The 19577-nt window shown below is 43.0% G+C and overlaps 1 protein-coding gene across 1 annotated transcript in view; it reads left to right on the forward strand.

Annotated features, from left to right (window-relative positions):
• The first annotated feature begins 1763 nt into the window (after positions 1 to 1763).
• Positions 1764 to 19577, forward strand: part of Cerkl (ceramide kinase like) — an 85405-nt gene continuing 67591 nt past the window's right edge. Inside the window, exon 1 of the mRNA XM_057755420.1 lies at positions 1764 to 2033. Within this exon, the coding sequence (XP_057611403.1) occupies positions 1838 to 2033 (196 nt within the window). The 5' untranslated portion in view covers positions 1764 to 1837. The remainder of the gene's footprint in view (positions 2034 to 19577) is intronic.

Genomic DNA, 19577 nt, shown 5'->3' on the forward strand with positions numbered 1-19577 from the left:
GCTAACTCTGGGTTTTTATTATTAAGAACAATTAGAATTCGTGCTACCCAGGAAGGCTGAGCATTTGCCTTCAGTGCCTTGGACCTAAGTCCCTGCAGGCCTGGCATGTTGGAGATTATGTTTGGAAAAGGTTTGGCAACAGCAAACAGTTTGAGCTTTGAGACCAGAAAAACCCTCCTGTGCAGTGCGCAACGCCTGTCTGCGCTCTATGTGCTACCATACAGTTTGCGAGCTTCCGAGCTTCGGGCAAGGGGCTGGAGGTTGAAACAAACAAAGACACACAGACAGAGAGACAGGGACACGGATCTCTAGTCACTGGTAAGAAGCCCTTTATTCAGTAGCACCACGGAGGCTCATATACCCAACAGTCAGGTGGGCCAACAGGTGAAAACCTTATCCTCTGATTTTCAAAGCAAGACAGCACGTGCCCGTGAAGCAGAGCTGGTAAACAACTTTGACACAGCTTTCAGTAACTCAAATCAGAAGGAGAGTAAAGATCTCTAGCAGGGAAGAGCAGCCGGACTCCAAATGGTCCCAACACTCCTGCAACTATGTCTTCTGACCAAGTCTGACCAGAACAGAGTGCAGATTGGCTGCCTTGGGGTGGCTGGAATCTTTAGGAGACCCTGGCTTTAAGTCCTCCTTCAGCACCTAACTTCCCCTATACCGCAGCACTGTGAAGATCTTGTAAATCCCTCTTTCGCGCCCAGTCCACTCTCACTTTCTGGTTGCGATTCTCAGTCCTGACCAAAAACTGGATTTACACGTGGAACTGTGTCTGAAATCTGGATGCCATCCCTGAAGATAGCAATTTAATCGTCTTCAAAAGTTGTCAGGACAACTGGATTAAACAGCAAAACACTCCCAGGTAAGTCAAATATGTAGTCACAGCGGAGAGCCAGCCCTAGTGTCTGAAGGAAGCTAAAGGTAAACACGGAGGCCTCATTGCTGAACAGTGGCCACGTTTCACCAAACACGCCCTGCTCTTTGCGGTCTCTCAAAGATGGCAAAAGCAGCGTCAGATGCAGGCACAGCCGAGGCTGAAGAGGGGGCATCTGGGGAAAGGCTCTGAATAGCTACACTACACCAGGGGTGTGCTTGCCCTTAATAGTAACTTTGTAAGATGTACGTTTGTCTGAGCAAATGAGGAGTTTGTGGATACTCCTAGGCAGAGAGACAGACATAGTCATAGAGGAAACGTAGCTCCTGGGCGAATCTCGGAGGAGACCCCAGGTAAGGTGGACCTAGCCTGTCACACTGAAACTCTTTTGTCTCGTGGCCAGCAAGTTCTTCAATACCCAATAAGTAGATTCTTATTCTTAGAGATACAGATTTTCTTCTCTCTCTCTCTCTCTCTCTCTCTCTCTCTCTCTCTCTCTCTCTCTCTCTCTCTCCTTCCTTTCTTTTATTCTTTCTGACAGTTTTACTATGTAACTGGCAAGCCTGAAATTCAGAAGCCGGCCTGCCTCTGCCTCCTGAGCGCTAGTCCTAAATTAGGCCTAAAGGATTTGCCCTCTATTTAACAAAGAACCAGGTGATGCCTACCAAGCCAGTTTGGAACCTGCACTCTATTTAACAAGCACCAGGCCAGGCGATGCCTACCTAGCCAATTTGGGGAATGCTCACAGCCCAGGAACTCCTACTGGGCAGCTATGGCCCAGGGAGGGCACTGGAGGCCCAGAGCAGGGGAAACTCCAGCGGCCCCGCCCTCCCGCCCCGCCTCCCTGCGTGCTCGCTGCACGGTTGCCCGGGAAGCACGGGACGCGGCCCAGACAGACGCTGTGGACACGCTTCTTCCCAAAGGTTTCCTGGGGTCCCCAGTTTCGCCCCGCGCGCCATGTTCCGGGGGAAGCGCGGGAGCCGGGTGGGCGCCATGGAGGAGGGGACTCCCTTCGCGTCCCCGCAGCTCCCAGAGGCGGTGACTGAGCGGGTTCTGCTTCGGGGCATCTTTGAGATCCAGAGGGAAAGCTGTGACGTGGTGCTGGGCGAGAGGACCTTGCGGTGGCGGCGCATCCAGCCCGAGCTCCCAGCGGGTGAGTGGCGGCCCCCCAATATTCCCACGCCACCACGTCCTCCTGCCTTCTCCCTGACACAAGCCCAGCTGACTTTCAGCCTCCAGGCCTCCTGGTGTGTGTGTGTGTGGGGGGGGGGGGCGGTGATTGCAAACCAGGAAGTTGCAGTTCACCTTCTACTTGTAACAAGTTTTGAAGCCCGATTTTTAATGAATTTCTGAAGAATATCGCATCACAGAATTTTTTCTATTTACTTAAACTTACCGTCTTAAAGGTCTTAATTGGAAAACACGATGTTGCAATTTGCAGTTAGAAATATTTCGAGTCACCAGTTAGAGGTGCCTTTGAGAAGAGTGGAATGTGGTGTACAGCCTATTTTAACTAACTACGTGATTATAAAACTAAAAACGGCTGATTCCTCCTGCCCCTGAGAGAAAACTCCTGGCACTACCGTTTGTCACATAACGGTAAAGTCATTGTTTAAAGTTTCAAAAGTTCAAAAGTCTAACAAATTGAAACCATCATCAGGGCCCAGCATAAGCCTGGAGTGTGAATTCCAGCCTAGCGACAGACACAGTGATGTTCACTTCAGCAAAGCTTCTTGGGCTTTAAGTAAAATGTTTTCACGTGTTTTGAAAACCCGAGATGAAGTATTTTCCTGAACCTTTGAGATTATAAGTGAGGCGCCGGGTTGTGGACTCTTCCTGTTAGTCTGTAAGTCAGCCTGGGTTAGGGGATGTAAATGTTTATAACTAGAATTTGGATTAGCCCAGGGAACCAATTTAACCTACAAGCTGAGAGCATTCAGACTGTGCAGGGAGACCTCGTGTAGGTCGGGCCTGTAGCGCAGAGGCAGATCGCGTTGGAGAAATGCTGTTCTCTAGCAGTGGTGATTTAGGAAAAATAGGTTTAATTAGCACTCCTGGTAATAGAATTTGAAAGCTCTCTTGACAGTTTTATTGCTCCGAAGTTTGCAAATGCTTATTCTGTTTAATTTTGCCCTCAGACCCTTCGGTTTTCTCTCCCTCCCTTTGAGCATGCTTGTTGTCTTTGCAATTAACACCTGGCATTTAACACACCTTGAGCTTCTAATATTGGCTCCTCAGAAGCCCGCCCCTTTCATTTGTCAGCAGCTCAAGAGGCATTCTACTAAACTCAGTGGGGTGCAGTGGGGTGCAGCGGCGTAGACAGGAGCTATGAGAAAATGAGCCAAGGGGCTCCAGAGCAGGGAGAAGTCTGTACCCAAGCTAGCACACTTAGGAGGGCATGGTGTTGAGGTGTGTGGTGGAGGAGGCCTTGGCTGTTATCGCTTGGCAGGTATCTGGCTGGCATCCCAAGGCAGGGCTGGGGTGATGAGGTCTCTGAATAATATTGCATGGTATCAATGAGCTGTTATCAGAGCATTCAACTTTTAAACTTGTAGTATCTTAGCAGTTTCATTGATGGAACAAAATACTGTGTGGTCTTCCCCATATTGTCCATCTTGAGCTTGATGAACAAAGACACTAATGTACTTTTTTTGGAGGCCACCACTGCCGGAATTATGACAAATTGATGGTCTTTTTGGCAGGGAAAGCGAGTGACCACAGTGATTGTGGTTCCCTTCCTGGACTCAAGGCTGATTTAGAGGAACCGCTGTGTTATCCTTCTCTGTAGAGATGAAGTTTGTGAGGCCCCACTGATGGAGGTGGGGGTCTTAGACATACCAGCACATAATTTGGGCCTTTTTTCTTTAAACGAAGAAATGTTAAGGAAGGTATTAGCCCTGTGAGCAGTTATTCCCTTACAGGTTAAATGGTTTGCTATTTGGTGCTCAGACATGTTGATGAATGTTTCGAAGACGCAACCCAAGTATTAGTGTCTTTGCCTGAAACCTAAATACGTGACCCCAAGGGCTGGGGCTGTGACCAGTCACTCATCCCCTAAACGTGAAGTAAACAATATTTTGTGAGATGATCTAATGTGGGTGTCCTCTTGAAGAATTTTAGTGTGCTTGAAGGAAAGCAATCTTCTTATAATAGGGAAGTTAGCATAAAAGGACTGATTAGCTGTTTACATCCCTACATCCCAAATAATCAGGGGAGAGGCAGGAAAATTGAGCTTAATGGTATTTCATAAGGATTTGCAGAATTATCAGAAATCAAGATGTTAAGTGAGGGTCTGGAGTGTAGCTCAGTGGTAGAGTTCATTGCTGGATTGCCTGGGGTGTGTGAGATACTGAGTTCAGTTCCTATCCCCTCTGAAGAACAGAGAATCCTTCCTTGTGTCTTTTAGGCTTGGCGCCTCTTGGCATTCCATGGCTTGTGGGTTCCATTGCTCCACGTCTTCACATGGACTGACATTGTCTCCATGTCTTCCCTCCCATTCTAATAAGGTCAGTTGGTGTCAAAGTCAAAGTCACCCCAAATTTAGGATAATCTCTTAGCTGAATTGCAGTGGCATACTATTTCCCAGTATGGATCTAACCGAGGTTCCAACAGGATCTGAACTTTGAGGAGACAATTCATCTCACTAAATTTACGTTATGAGCTGGAAAGACATCCTATGTCAAAGGAATAAGAGTGAAAAATGAAAGGTTATTGTATAGACATAATAGCTGGTAAGCAACAGTCACTCTTAATAGAATATGCCTAAAGTCAACAGAGGCCTGAGGACAAATTCCGGTTTAATTTAGTAGAAAATATAAAGGTCTTCTTGTTTTTCTTTCTTCTAGAATTATTTCACAGCATCTCTCCCCCATAGCCTCTCACTTATGATGGTCTCCCCCATCCCTACTGAAACTACCCACCTTAGGACTCTTCCGTTTTAACAACTGGTTTCTATTCCCGTAATGTATGCTTACCCATGGCTGTACATCTCTCAAGGCCACCAATGAAGTCTCTCTTTGGGCTAAGGAAGGATGCTGTCTCCTCGTTTTTAGGCATTAGCCTTCCTTTTCAAGACTTGCCCTTCCCTACAGCCCATGGTCTGGGTCCTCAAAGATTCCCTCTCTCTGTTTCCCTGCCTTCTTCTCTCCTTGTCTAATCAGTTTCTAGATCTTCTCAATGAATGGTGTCATACAACTCCTCCTCTGAATTACCTCTGACTTATCCCTCAACTCTGCTCTCTTTCTCTTGCTGAAAGTGCCCAGAAAAACGTTAGATGCAATTTATCATTCAATCCAATGGGAAATTCCAGTCCTTCTCTTTATGAATTTCTCCTTCCTATGACCGTAACTCCATTGGCTTGATGCCAACAGCACCTTGCTCTTCAGTTTCACTGGGGACTTCATTCTACATACTTTGGTGTTCCCAAGGAGTCTGCTCTATTGTGACTCTACATATTCTTTCCAGCCAGTGTAGCCCATGAATATTCCAACTGTTCAGAATATCCAAACTGTATGTACTAATTGTCCCAAAGTAGCTTTGTAGATGTCTTTGATATTTGATCAACTGCTGTTGTTTGACAGAGCTTGTATATTGGGGTCAGGACCATTCCTAGTTTGAAACACCCACTGGAACACATTTCTGATGGGCAAAGAGGGGGATTACTGTGTTTCTAAAGGTCATATAAGATGTGAGTTCAGAAAGAACTATTGGGACTAATAGTAAAAACAGTAGGGGGTGCTATACTTAGGCCAAGGAGCAAAGTGAAAAGCCTAAGTTCAGAGACGATGTGGATAAAGCCACTATGCTGGACCGTTGTCCTTAACCTGATTTACTTCTTCCACTACAGCAAAGGAGGTTAGGATTCACTTACCTTGGGGTGCTGTCTGTGCCCAAGGTCAGCATCCTTAGGCAGAAGTAGGATGAGCACTTGCTGCCATCCACATGATGTGGCTCTTTAAGTACAGTGTAACTGAAGAATGACAGAATCCAGATCTGGAGAAAGGAAGACAGTCAGAAATCTGTTTTCTTTATTCCCAGCATCCTGGCAAGTACCAGATGCACAGACATTCACTGGGTGAACAAGTCTGTGACTGACTGCTGACCGCATAAGCTTTGGTTTTATCTGGTGCCTTGCACCACGATACATATTGCTAAGTAGTAATTCCTCCACAGGAGGACTGTCACTTCCCTTCTCCACTCTAAGAGTCAAAACTCTTAGCCAGGCTGTGGTGGTGCACACCTTTAATTCCAGCACTTGGGAAACTGAGACAGGCAGATCTGAATTTGAGGTCAGCCTGATATACATAGCAAGTTCCAGGAATACTCAGAGAAACCCTGCCTCAAAAAAGAAAAATAAATGAACAGTAACTCTATAAAAAAAAGTTCTGAAGCACATCTCCAATGTATAACTGAAGGTGGAGTTTCCCTGCGACCCAGCAATCCCAAATATCCAGATTGAGTCTTATTATTAATTACAAATGCTTGAACAATAGCTCAGGCTTATTACTCTCTCTTACAACTTAAATTAACCCATTTCTATTCATCTACATTCTGCTATGTGCGTGGCATTACCTCTCATCTTGCTCCTCCTGTTTCTTCTCCATGTCTCTGGAAACTCCTCTGACTCTACCCTTCTTGCCAGTATTCTCTCTGCCCCCCCCCAAATCTAATTTAATAATGAGAACAACACATTTTGACAGTGTACAGAAGGATTATTCTACAGCATATATAACACATAAAAGCGAAAGTTTCTTTTTTTTTTTTTAAGTTTTATTTATTATGTACACAGTGTTCTCAGTGCTCTGCCTGAAGGCCAGAAGAGGGCACCAGATCTCATTACAGATGGTTGTGAGCCACCATGTGGTTGCTGGGAATTGAACTCAGGACCTTTGGAAGAGCAAGCAGTGAGTGCTCTTAACCTCTGAGCCATCTCTCCAGCCCCAAAAGTTTCTTGATCAGAGTGGTGAGTCTGTCTTCTTGGCTTCCACTTTGCCTAATGGTAACAATGTTTCTTTGAAAACCCACCGAGTAGGGAATGGGTTAGGAGACGCTCTCTCTAACATAGCAAAAGGTCTCGATGATACACACCTGTCTGGTTCTGCATCTTTATTTCTCAGTGTGGTCCTCAGACTTCAGCACCTTGTTTTAGGTGGGATGACAGAGCTAGAGCCCCATAGACTAAGTTTTTCATGTAACCCCCGCTACCCAGAATTAGCTTCCTCTGCTCTTCTTTCAATGCTTCCATGTTTACATTCATTAAAACTAATGAAGATTCATTATATATTTTTCCCCATTCTCATTAGGCATTTGAGCTTCATATACTGAAACATGAATAACCATTTTATTCTCATTAGAGGACAAGTTCCTTGCACATCTTTATATTTCTAACATAAGAGTCAGTGTTGCCATGATTTTTTTTCTGTGAGAGTCTAGCAGGGAGTTTCTGTTTCGTTCAGCTTCAGGGTTATAAAGACCAGGAATCTAGCACTGTCACATAAACTAGATAGATCATAAGGCATTATCCATTTCAGAGGATTATTTTTTTATTTATTGCTGCAATGCTTCGTAATGATCTTCTGATTAAAATTGCAAATTGTGACTGCCTTACTTGTGGATCATAGATGGGTTTATTCCTGTTGGTAGAAGGTAGCTGACAAGGTAGCTGTCTGTGATCTACAAGTGGGCAGTACCCCAAAGAAATGAGAGTGGAGTAAGGTGAGATTTCTGAGACCAAATGTAAATTTTGGTCACATAAACCTGAGACCTGAACTCTGCCAAGACAGAGCAGGTGAAGGGCAGGGCCCAGTCTAGGCAGTTCTCCACGTGGTGGTAGGACAGGGTGTAAGGTGCCGAGATTCACGGAGAAGCTCAGGAAGATGTGGACAGGTACAGCTGACATCACCTGCTTACAGTTTAACTTTTCCTGAATTTGTTATTTGGCAATTTCATATTTGTATAAGGTGCATTCTGGTTATTGTGGTCTCATATCTTGTCCAATGTCTCTCTCCTACCTATAATACAAGCACTGAATTCTTGAGGCCCATGAAATTTTGTCAGGATTGCTTGTGCGATTGAGTTTTCATCTATCCCCTGAAGCCTGGGGGTCTCCTCGGTGGCTACACAATTAAAGATGTGACTGTTCCTCCCTCAGAATCCATCAGTAGACAGTAGCTCCCTGGGGAGGGCTAGAGCTCTGCGGGCCTCTCGTGGATCTACGATGGACTGTGATAGCCTAGTCCTTTTGTAGATCTAGTGCATACAGTCAGAACTGTTGAATTCATCTTTCTTATTCTATGGCTGATCGCCTAATGCTGTTACCAGCACAGATGTTTCCAAAGTTTAATATTTTCAACAGTAATAATTGCCTATTTCACTGCTGTCTCAGCCAGTGACACACTCCTAGGAGCATGTGTTTGTCATGTGGCGATCTTTAGTTTGGAGCGTTAGATTGGAGCAGAAGGTGCAAGACTTTGTAATTCCCAAGCAAGAAGGTATTTTCTTGTCTTGTGTGACCAGATGTTAAATCTTTCCCATAAAACAAAAGTGACTAATAGAGAAAGCGAGGGGGCATTGGGCTAGATCAAGTTTAGTTGTACTTCCTTTACAAACGATGGATTTAGGGATCTCCCTTGAACGTGTCAAGAGCCCCCATGTTTCTCATGCTGGGAACGTGTCTCCTCTGTCCTTTCTTATTGCGCTGAGGATTCTGGGTGACCCACACCGTGCACATATATGGTCATCTAAAAGAAAACTCACGAACAAGTCTCACCACTGGGCTGGGAAGGTCACTCAGATTTTCAGTATAGGTGGTGAAAAGTAATAGAATTACACCAGATTCACAGTGCACTAAAATCACCACCTTGGAGTGTGTGAATGCATTATCGGAGCCGTACACTTCTCTCTGCATGTGTGGTATAGAGTGTCAGGCATGGATACCTAAAGCTGTTAGGTCTTAACTCTGGAACTTGTTACTCCCCTGCAAAATGAAGGATTTGTATTATACCAACGTCTCCAAAGACCACCAGTTCTGATCACCTGAGAAGCTGTGGACTAAAGAATAGAAACCAGGGCATTTTTATCCAATGAAATAAAGTAAGGGTTGAAAGGCCAGTGGGTGTAGGCTTTTGGTGTGTGTGGAGAAACTTTTATTTTATGACAGAAACTTTGTAGCAGAGTGAATTTCTCATTAGAAGAGCTATGTGGGAAACAGGAAGCGCTTCACTTCCCCAGCACCAGGGTGTGATGAGAAATAGGCCAGGGCTCCCCCTCAGACATTGTCTGCCAGCCAATGTCACATATTAGACAGAAGGGACATCTTAGCCCATCTTAATTTTGCTTTATTATCACATGATCTCTCCCAAACTTCTGAACAGACTCTATAATTATGTTAACATTAAAGTATTATGTTTCAATCATTTTTATAGAAAATGAGGGTTTCAGCTTTTAATTTTGATTCTCAATTCTATTTTTACACATTTACAACCTCTGACACAATCTAAAGTTGTTTTCTTTAAAAAAAAAAAAATTCCCACCACAGTTCTGAGCTCAGCTGAATTAGATCAGTGACCAGTAAAATCCAGGAAACCAGGCTTCATAACAGAGACTTGAAGGGACCTCTTGTTACGAGCCAAAGTGATTTTCTCCATCTACAAGTTGATACAAACACATTTACTTACTGGGAACTTAGCAGCAAGAAATTAATGTAGAAAAATATGAAAGCAAAACAATTTTTTTTTCAGAAATGATTATTGTGAAGACAAGGGGAGTTGCTGATTACTTGAGACTCTGCAGAGCAGGGTATATTCTAAGCATTAATCTGCCTAAGCTGTTTGGGAACAGATGTAAGGGAAACAGATACCCAGCGCTCTGCTGTGTACATCCAAACGGAGACATCTGTCAGAGGGTCGTGTGGTCACAAATAATGGAAGCAGGGGCTAACCCCCAAAATGACCTGCTCCTCATGTGAATTAGGGAAGCGGTAATTAGTAAGACTTGAGGCTTTGAGTCGTCAGCCTACACATTAGCAAGAAAATCCCTCAGTGTGGGATGTTCCAAAGTGATCGGACTTGAAGGAATTCTTAAAAGACATTGGATATGAAGTTTCAAGTTTAGGTAGTAACTGTATTTTACCCTGTTAATAAAGTTTTTCAGGTGTCTGTCATGTAAAAATTACCCAAGGTCTTTGTTTTTAAGATAATATGGTCTTCATCATAACAAGACAAACAATAACAACTTACAACAAATAGTGACTTCTCCATTGTAGGACTGCCAGTCAGGCCTTGTGGGATGCTGCATTTTAAATTGGTCCCACCCCCTGCCAGTAGCTGTCTGAGCAACAGAGCCATGGCTAGTTTGTCAGAGGAACAAAAGTGAGAAGTGAGATTGAATTTTAATTTACAGAAGTCTAACACATGGAAGAGGCTGGTGACAAGTGCAGTAGATAGTGCCACAATAAAACAGAGGGCAGAGCTAGGGATCTGGCTCAGTGAGCGAATGCTCATGAGGTCCTGGGTTCAGTCCCTAGTACTGCTAAAAACAAAAGAAAAAGTTTTCTTTCTTCTCAGCATGTAATTTTAATGTGTATTTCTACTCACGGAGGTATAGTTTTCAAAATGTTCGTCCCAGCACAGAATGGAGAGAGTCATGCCATTTGAGTGGCCTGTTAACAAGGAAAGCAATTGAGTGCCAGGCTGGGGATGGTGGGACTCAGGAGGCCAAGGCAGGGGAGCTTAAGCCCCAAACTCAAATCAGAAGCAATAACAAACAAAAAAATGAACAATTTTAAACCTGGAAATCCTAAAGTGGCAGTTACTTTAAACTATTTGGAGTCTACGCTGCAGCTTTTGTTATTTGTGGGTTAATAAGCTAGTGACAGAGTACAAAGCCATCGTGTTATTCACCACAGTCATTGTGCTTAGTGTCTGAACTGAAATTTGACAACGACCTATCTGCTACTGATCTGAAATGGCCTGCATCCTGTCTGACCTTGTGATGTTCTGTGGACTAGTGCTTATTCCAAAGGATGAGGAGACCACGTGGTCCCATCCAAAGACAACACTTTCAGACTTAACCTGTTTTCTTCTCCTTTTTCCTCCCCCTTCTCTTTACTCCTGTGGGCCCTTTGGAAGTGGGACTGGTTCACAAGAGCCCCCTGGGAGAGGAGACAAATCTTTCCTCGGCCCCTCAGGGACACACAGTGAGAGTCACTCGGGGGCTGAGGATGGCGAAGGTCAGTAGATTAAAGATGTGATCCAGATGGCTCTGTCCAGAGCTTGAGGCCTTACAGAGGACGACAGAAATATAAACAGGGCAAAGAGAGACTCAAAGAGCTGAGCTAATGGCTACAGAAAAACGAGTACTATTGGATGCGGGAGATGGTTGCCTACACTGGCACAATTTTGTATCCACTCAATTTGACAAGAGCAGGTTAGCATTGTTCAAGAGGACCAGGAATATAGCAGATACAACTCCTTGCAGTTGTGAGGTCTTGCTGTGTGGCTGCTTCTGCTTGTCACTGCACCTAATGTTTGGTGACTAGACAGCACTTCAGATCTCCTTGACAATTCGGCAGAGCATTGCCAAGTTTTAAACGCAGCCCCCTCAAAAGCGTTTTGCACGACTGGTACAGTTTTAGAGTGTTGCATGCTGATGGAGTGGGTTTTGCCTCTGTGCACTTTCATACATATGTGTGGTACCAGAGGAAAGGAATTCTAGCTATAATTCTTCCTATAATCTTGTGGTTCCCAAAGTTTGGTTGTGCAAAAGGAAGATCAGGACTGAAATAAAAGAGAGGGAGTTGCTGGAAACTGAACCTTCTGCTAAAGTTTGACTTGTAAATGAGATCTTAGGGATTCTCAATGTAAGAAGTAACTAAATCTAGAACTAGGCGGGCATGTATACAAACAGGCAGACACACACACACAAACACACACACATACCTACATACAGAGAAAATATTTTTCACAACATTTTATGTTTTGGGTCATCAGTATAATGCTATGGACTACAGTAAGCACAAAGTCTAAACTACCAGACCAGCTGGCATCATGGGAGTCCTGTGACTGCTCCATGGTTTTGCACCAGAATCAGTGTTGTGTAAACTCTACTGCAGCTACACAACACTGCCCTATGCTTGGCTGCAAACAGCAACTACACATCAACTGGGGTTAGCCCACCAGGTTCTGTATTACGTGTTTTATATTGCTTAACCTTTGCAACAAGGCTTTGTAGTATAGAAGGAACTTTATTCCTGGTACTCTTGACATTAAATTACTTGCCCCAAGACTTACTAGCAATGGAGTTGATTGGATCCAAAGTTTGACAACCTGGCCCTTGTGCCTGCAGTTCTTGTTTTGCTGACCCTTCAGGGAACCTAGTCCTCTAGTACCCTCGGGAGTTGTTGGTCCCATATCCCACATAGTGATAGGGTCCCAACTCGAATCCTAAAACCTTTATTGTATGCTTTCTTTCAGAATTTAAGGCAGTTAGCAAGAGAGTTTGTTACACTTCTCTGTCCATTTGTAATTTCTGAGTCAATTATAAAAAATAGAAGTTTTAATAAGTTGTTTAGTTTTAGTTTCAAAAATTTTAATTGCATGTGGGTATGCACATCCGAGTGTATGGTTGTACACATGAGTGAAGTGTCTGCGGAGGTGAGAGTTGTGACCCCCCAGAGTGGGGGTACAGGCAATTGTGAACCGCCCAAGGTGGGCACTGGGCTGTAACTCAGGTTCTCTGTAAGAGCAGTAGTAGGTCTTAATTACAGAGCCATTTCTCCACGTTTGGGGTTTATTCTCTTATTACTTTTTAAGACAAGACATGCATATATTTCACTATCCTACCTTGCTGGACTTTTACAATTAAAATGTGACACCATGCATCATCTTTCCACTCTGCAGAGTTCTCTGCAGCACGCCGTCGTGGGGCGCTCTGCAGCATGCCGTCGTGGGGCGCTCTGCACCATGATGTAGGGAGAGCCATTTCCTCTTCCCTGCACTATCCCGTGTGTCCACAGTGCAGCAGGATGTCCAGTGATGGTGTGAACTTATGATGCTTGGTATTGTGAACAATGTGCAACAAAAGCCCCAGTGCCACCACTTTTGGGCCTTTCCCAGTGTGCCTTTGTAACAGTCTTAGGAAGGGAACTGTTGAATCAATGAATACATATCTATAAACTTCTCCAAGATTTCCAAATCCCTTGAATGCATTATGCTTTTCAGTTTTTCTGTCATTATCACTTGAGAGCTCCTGAAATGTTCTTCTAAGAAGTCTTCCTCAAAACAAGCCTGAGAGATGAGAAACGGTATTTCTGCACACTTTAATTTGTGTTTCTCTTATTAAATCGTTGGTTTTTACTTCATTTAGGGAGCTCTCACTACATGCTGGGGTTTCTGCTAGACGCCATAATCAGGTTGACAGTTTCTACCTTAAGGCATATAAAATATCTTAGAGAGACAGCAGCAAGAAAATAACTTGGTGGCTTACTTTTTGTGCAGGTGAGTTATTGCAGGGCATTGTGGATGATCATGGGCAAGCAGCTGGAGAGAAAAGAAAAGCATCTTGTTCTGTAGGCAGAAGGAGTACTGGGGAACCAACAGGATAAGAGGGAATTTTAAGATGGCCTCTGAGTCTGGTTGGGAGTTAGCAACATGGACAAAGAGAGAAGGGAACAGTCCTGAGAATTTTTTGAGAATATGCGAGAGATTTTTGAGAATGAGCTTATTTGGAGAGTAAGTACACGGTGTGTGTAGGATTACGTAGGCTTAGAAGGACAGAGAAGGAACGGACAGTAATAACACAAAACTTGGATACAGCGCTAACACATGCTTTCAACCTGAATGTTAAATAGGAGCAGTGCAGGCTGGATGTTTGTGAAAATCAAGGGTCTTTGTTTGTTTTGTTTTATTGTTTGGGGTTTGGACAGGCAATCAAGGTGGCAGGCAGGACAGACCAGTGGGCTATGGAAGAGGATGGCGGCTCCTGTACCAGAAGACCAAGGGGGCAGTATGTGGAGACAGGGAGGATGGATGTGTGGGAAATGATCACAGAACTTGGAGGATGTCGCGCCCAAGGGAAAAATGCTGCAATGGGGACACCACTTTTCAGTGTGGTAATCTATAAACCATGGATAGACTACAAAGCATTGCTTCTGCTACAAATCCTCCCAGAGACCCTGCATCAAATGGGTCAGGGATTAGTAAAATGCCCAGCAGAAGGGAAACTGCTCGAGCAGGCATTTCGAGAGGAATTACTCCTGAAAGACTGACTGTACATCAAGACACATAAACCTAAGGTCTGTCTTTTCTAGAAGCCTCAGGGTCTCTCCTGCCTGTATCCTGATTCTCAATGGAATGGAAGCTGCTGCTTGGGATTAATGAAAGCTTAGAGTTTTTACATCTAGAAAATATTGTTAGCTGTTGATAAGGTTATGATCTTTGAATGTTTCCAGCAGTTATTAGGAAAATTAAAAGTATGAAGTTGCGGTTTGTAAATATGTCAATTTTTTAATATAGAAAATAACTTTATAGTATTTTAAGATTATGAAAAGTTCATGTACTTCTTAAAATCTTATTTTGGTTTGACCTAAACATTAATGTTTAGCTCAGTTATGTGTGGATGTTACAAACATATTACTCAAACTATCATGTCCATATGTACTGGGAGAATAATAGCATAGCAGTGAGCGGCTGCTGCCCTGTGTTGGCGTTTCTTGTATTTTATATATGCTTCCGTGCTTTGAGAGTAAGAAGGGGTGACAGTATATTCCTGTGATGTTCCCTTATACAGACAAAATAATGCTGAAGGTCTTGTTAGAGGTAATATATTTTAATAGCCACTAATATCCCACATGTATTTAAATATTTCATTTAAATACTTTGAGGAAACTAATAAAAATGTAGAGGTTGAATTTTTCATAAAGGTCGTTTACTTTTATTAACTTTAGCATTTGTCACATTTCAGGAAAAAAAATGCCTTTAGTGTCTAAACTGAAGAGAGCTATCATTTCTCAGGTTGTGTGAATGTTTTGCATCAGGACCAAATGTACTCTGGTCCTGGAAACATCTTGGAAAACTAGTGCCTTAGGGGTCAACTTTTGTTTTCCTGGGCCATCTTGGTACTTGAGAATCTTAGGTCCTCGCAGGACTTCTGCATCCTATTATACGTGGGGAATGATGTGTTCTGGAACCCAAGGTGTACTGTGTGAATCCTAACAAGGACACCTATGGGATGTTTTTTGCATTTGAGGGTTTGAAGTCCTTCAGTCAACACATTTTAATTAGTATCCATTGTGTTTATTATTCACAGCTTCATTTGGGGTGAGATGACTATGCCCAAAGTAGTACCATAGAAGTTCTCAGCCTTCTGTGTTGAAGTAGATTCTGCACTTCTAAGGCTGTGTGCTTCTTTGCATTAAGATATTGGGCCAACAGCTACATATCGCTCAGCCAATAGATACGGGATACCACACTCAAACCACTGGTAAAGGGGTTCTTGTTTATATTCTAAACTTAGCACCTATCCTTGGCGTTATTTTTGAGTAAATAAGGCCAAGTTGGGGGTCCCTATAGAAAGTCAGACGCTGATATGTGGTCTGTTCTGCCTTTATAAAAGTCGAAGTAAGGCTGTTGAAATGCCACCTCTGAAAATCCAGGCCATGCATCGCTTTCAACTCAGCACAAAGATCGCTTCCTGGAAGTACCCTGTACTCCATTTCCAGCTTGGTCAGAGCCCCGGCCATTACCTCTGCGAGCATGCTCTTTTGTCTGCATACACTGTTGCAACATAATGCGTTGTGCATTTGATACGGATATTACCACATTGACATAAGGAGCTGCTATTATTTTAGACATCAACTGATTCCACGATAGTGTCAGATTTCTTTAGCATATGCTTATGTTTTTGTACAGATGACCCGAAGTCACATCTGCTAGCTTTGTGGTGGTATCTACAGTTTCCTTTTTAAGTTTTCCAGTTTTTCAGTCAACATTTTAAATGAAAAGATATGAGATTCCACTTTAGCCTCATTTTATGCTTTATATATCGATATCAATAAATTTAGCCAGCACTGTTATCTCATAACTAGGAGAAAAATCGATGCTACCTACACATGGTATTGTTAAAAGCCCCTTTTGTGATGCTTTTTCAACTGTGTCATTGATTGACATTTGAAAATAAAAGATACTCTTTTAACAGATCCTTTAGGATCCCTATAAACCCCAGATAACTTTCCAGTGCACACAATACTGTTGTCTATACACAGCAACACATATGTTTAGTAGTGATTTAGCTTTTGTTCCCTCGGAGCTTGTTGGGTTGCTAGTGTTTTTTTTATTGTCTTTAGTGATTGTGCAAGGTCAGGCAAAGGAAATGGAAGTGAAAAGGCTTTGGAACCTTTTTTCACGGGCATCGGGGAGGTAACAGGGGTCATGTATGACAGTCTGGGGCCCTTCCTTCAGTACCAGCCTTGATGGAGAACAGCAGAAATTAAGACCTTTAGCTGGCATTTTCTTTTATTTCCTATTTTTCTCTTGTTCTCATTTCCCTTTATCTTTTGTTTTCCTCTGTTTACACGACATATTATTTTCTTTGCATAAATATGTTACCATTTGAGGCATTTTAAGTGAGTGTAGAATATTGATGAAGGCTCCGAACTCTCTTTGAATAGTATGTGCCCTTGTATGAAATGAGAACCCCGAACCCCCCTTGAGTATGTGCCCTTGTGGTTTTTTTTGTTGTTGTTGTTGTTGTTTTGTTTTGTTTTTCTTTCTGGGAAATTGATAGACTTTCCATCTAATTTTATTAAAAGCCATTATTAGTTAAATGTGTCACCTGTACACTTACCACTAAACCTGAACCTGATAAGGCAAACAAACATAGTGGTTATGGTCCTGTCCACAACATGTCTTGACGTGACTGGAACAGCACTCTTATTTTCTGCTGAATGCTTTTCTGTCTCAGCGGTTGGCCTTTTTCACATGCAGGGTCTCAGCAGTGCCATCATTGATATCTCCATGTTCATTCAGTAGTTCTGGCTTTCTTAGGTCCCTCTAGGCCCCTTGGGTGCCTTACATCATTAGAATAACCTTCTGTTCCTCAGCTGGCCACCGCTCGGCTGACATCATGTTCCATGCCCATCTCTCATGGCGCAGCCTTGGCTTCCATGGCATCTGTGTGGCTTCTCATCAAGAACTTAGTTCCACTGGGCAGGGGGTGGCGAGACAAGGATCCCTGCAAGAGTTAGTCTTGAGGATAAGACCCAAGGTGAAGCCGAGTGCCTGAGTAGCTTTTCATCTAGACATGAAATAGGAGAGCCAGGGACTGGGGGGTCCCTTGAGAAATAAGGATCTGCTTCTGCCTTCTGTGCCCAACACTCAACCGCTTAAGTGGGCTGGTTGGATGGATCCAAAGGGAATATCATTTTCCCAAATTGTGGTTTAGTTTGTCTCTGTGTACAACCGAAGCGAGCCTGAATAAGAGTCATTCCCAGTGATTCCCTGTTTCCTGAGGAGACAGCTTGCTTTATCATCTCTACTTCTCTGAACTATCTCCCCCACACAAGGTATTTGAGGAGTAAGAGACTTGGGGACACATTCTTGGAAGCAGTTTTCAGGTGTTGTGCATATCTGGAGTGGTATTTGTTATATAAATAACTACTTAGCTGTTTTCAATGAATCTTTGTTTCCTACACTTTGATTAGCTGTTAGCACGGTGAATTTTAATTTTGTCTGTGCTATCTGTACGGACGGGGGTAATAGAAAGAAACATATTTCCATGAAGATTGTGTCATGTCTTGTAGCTTATGCCCCTTTAAAAAGCCAATAATACCACGGGAAATAGAAGAATAGCAAAATTAATTTGTTTAAGCATTATTTAGGAAGTTTTGTTTACATGTTCACTAGAGAAACATCAGGTTTCTTCCCTTAAAGGACAAGGCTTTGTTTTGTTTTTAATAAGACACACTCTTCATAATTAAAACAAAATCCTAGCGTTAAGGGATTACTGCCTAAATAATTGGATTTCTTCCTTTTGTCTCTCTGATCCCTATATATAAGGAGAAATCGAGTTGTGCCTTAGGATAATAAATATTTCCAAATTAAAAGGCCCTCTTAAGCACTGAATTTTAATAATGCCTTTTAAAGTTTATGGATTATGATATAGGAGTGAGTAAGGTCAGTAAGTATTTTAAATTTAAAAGGCAAAGATAAAGAACAGCTCTGGAACTGTGGAAACACTTTATAAATGGAAACACACTTATTTCTATAATAAATTATCCAAGTATATCAATTTATTCAGAGTTTTATTTAATCATTTCACCACAACACTATATTTATTACCATACTAATATTATATTTAGTACTTCACATTCTATATGTCAAATGTCTTACAATGACTCTGTGTCAGACTATGGTTTAAATTTGAAATGGGCAAGGGTTAGAAAGTTATAGGGAAAATCAAAATGTAAACACCCGACCATGTTGCTTTTAGGGAAAGATTGCAGAATAAACCCCAGACTTCTTTATTTTTCTACACCGTGGAGTATTTTTATGAGATTTGAAAATTTTCACATATGCGCTCTGAAGGTGGATACCCTAAAAGTGGGGATATACTGTGCATAAGGCAGTTTCTCCATCTAGGACCCCCTCACACCTTTCCTTCGGCCCCCGAATCAGGAAAGGACTGCATTTGTGGGCACAGACGCTTGCATTGAGCAGGTGGGGGACAACAGGCCTAGGAGGTCACAGATCCACATAGTTTCAGGCTAGCCTTGGCTAGAAGCTCCGTGTAGGAGCTCTTAGGTTTGGAAGCTCAGAAGCTCTTGCTCTAGTAGATGACTTAAAAAAGCAACGGTGGAAATATCAAGGGGTCAGAATATCAAGGACTCAAAAGATTTCAACTTGACCCATTTGGCAAGCGCTGGGAGTCGTATCAGAAATGATACTTTCAATCTTAAACAAGTTTTTAGTTACCTTAATCTTGGTGTATTGCAGCCCTTGTTATCTTGATGAATTGCTACCTAAAATAATTCAGTGGCTTCTCAATATAACTTGAACGATAGAATCAGCAGTAACTAAGCATGTATTTAAAGTATTTCTTCTTTGGCATTGGCTGTTCTTCAGTACCCACACAGGGGCAGGTGTTGGAACCCAGAGCAAGGGAAGGGAAATCACTGAGTTCTGTGGTAGCCATGTTTCAGTATCATGATAAAAGAACGGACCACTCAGCAAAAGACAGTTTGGAAATGAAGAGTAAGAAATTAATGTGGGGTAAGGTACGGAAGTGGGGCTACTAATTAACTGGAAAGGCCTTAACAAAGGAGCGCAGACAGGGTGGCTTTAAACAGCAGGAATGACTTTCTCTTGCTTTTGGGGCTGAAAGTCCAAGGTGCCCCAGGGCTGATTTCTGATAAAGTGTCTCTCACTGGCTCTGAGGCAGCTGCCTTCTGGCTGCTTTGCATGGCCTTTCCCCTAGGTCTGGAAACAGGGAGAGCACACAAGAGGGAGATCTTGTCTGTCTTCTAAGGACACTAGCTCTCCCCTGAGACTCCCTTCAGACTAGCTAATGGCATCACTGCTCTCTCTGCAGATACAGTTCCCCTGGGCAGTGGTTGGACGGGTGTTGTATGAATTCTGGGCCATATAGCCCGTAATAGATGAGTCTACTACAAAAAAATCGTAATTTAATCTTCTCCAACTCTGCA

The sequence above is a fragment of the Chionomys nivalis genome, chromosome 22, assembly GCF_950005125.1.
Source record: "Chionomys nivalis chromosome 22, mChiNiv1.1, whole genome shotgun sequence".
Classification (NCBI taxonomy): Eukaryota; Metazoa; Chordata; class Mammalia; order Rodentia; family Cricetidae; genus Chionomys; species Chionomys nivalis.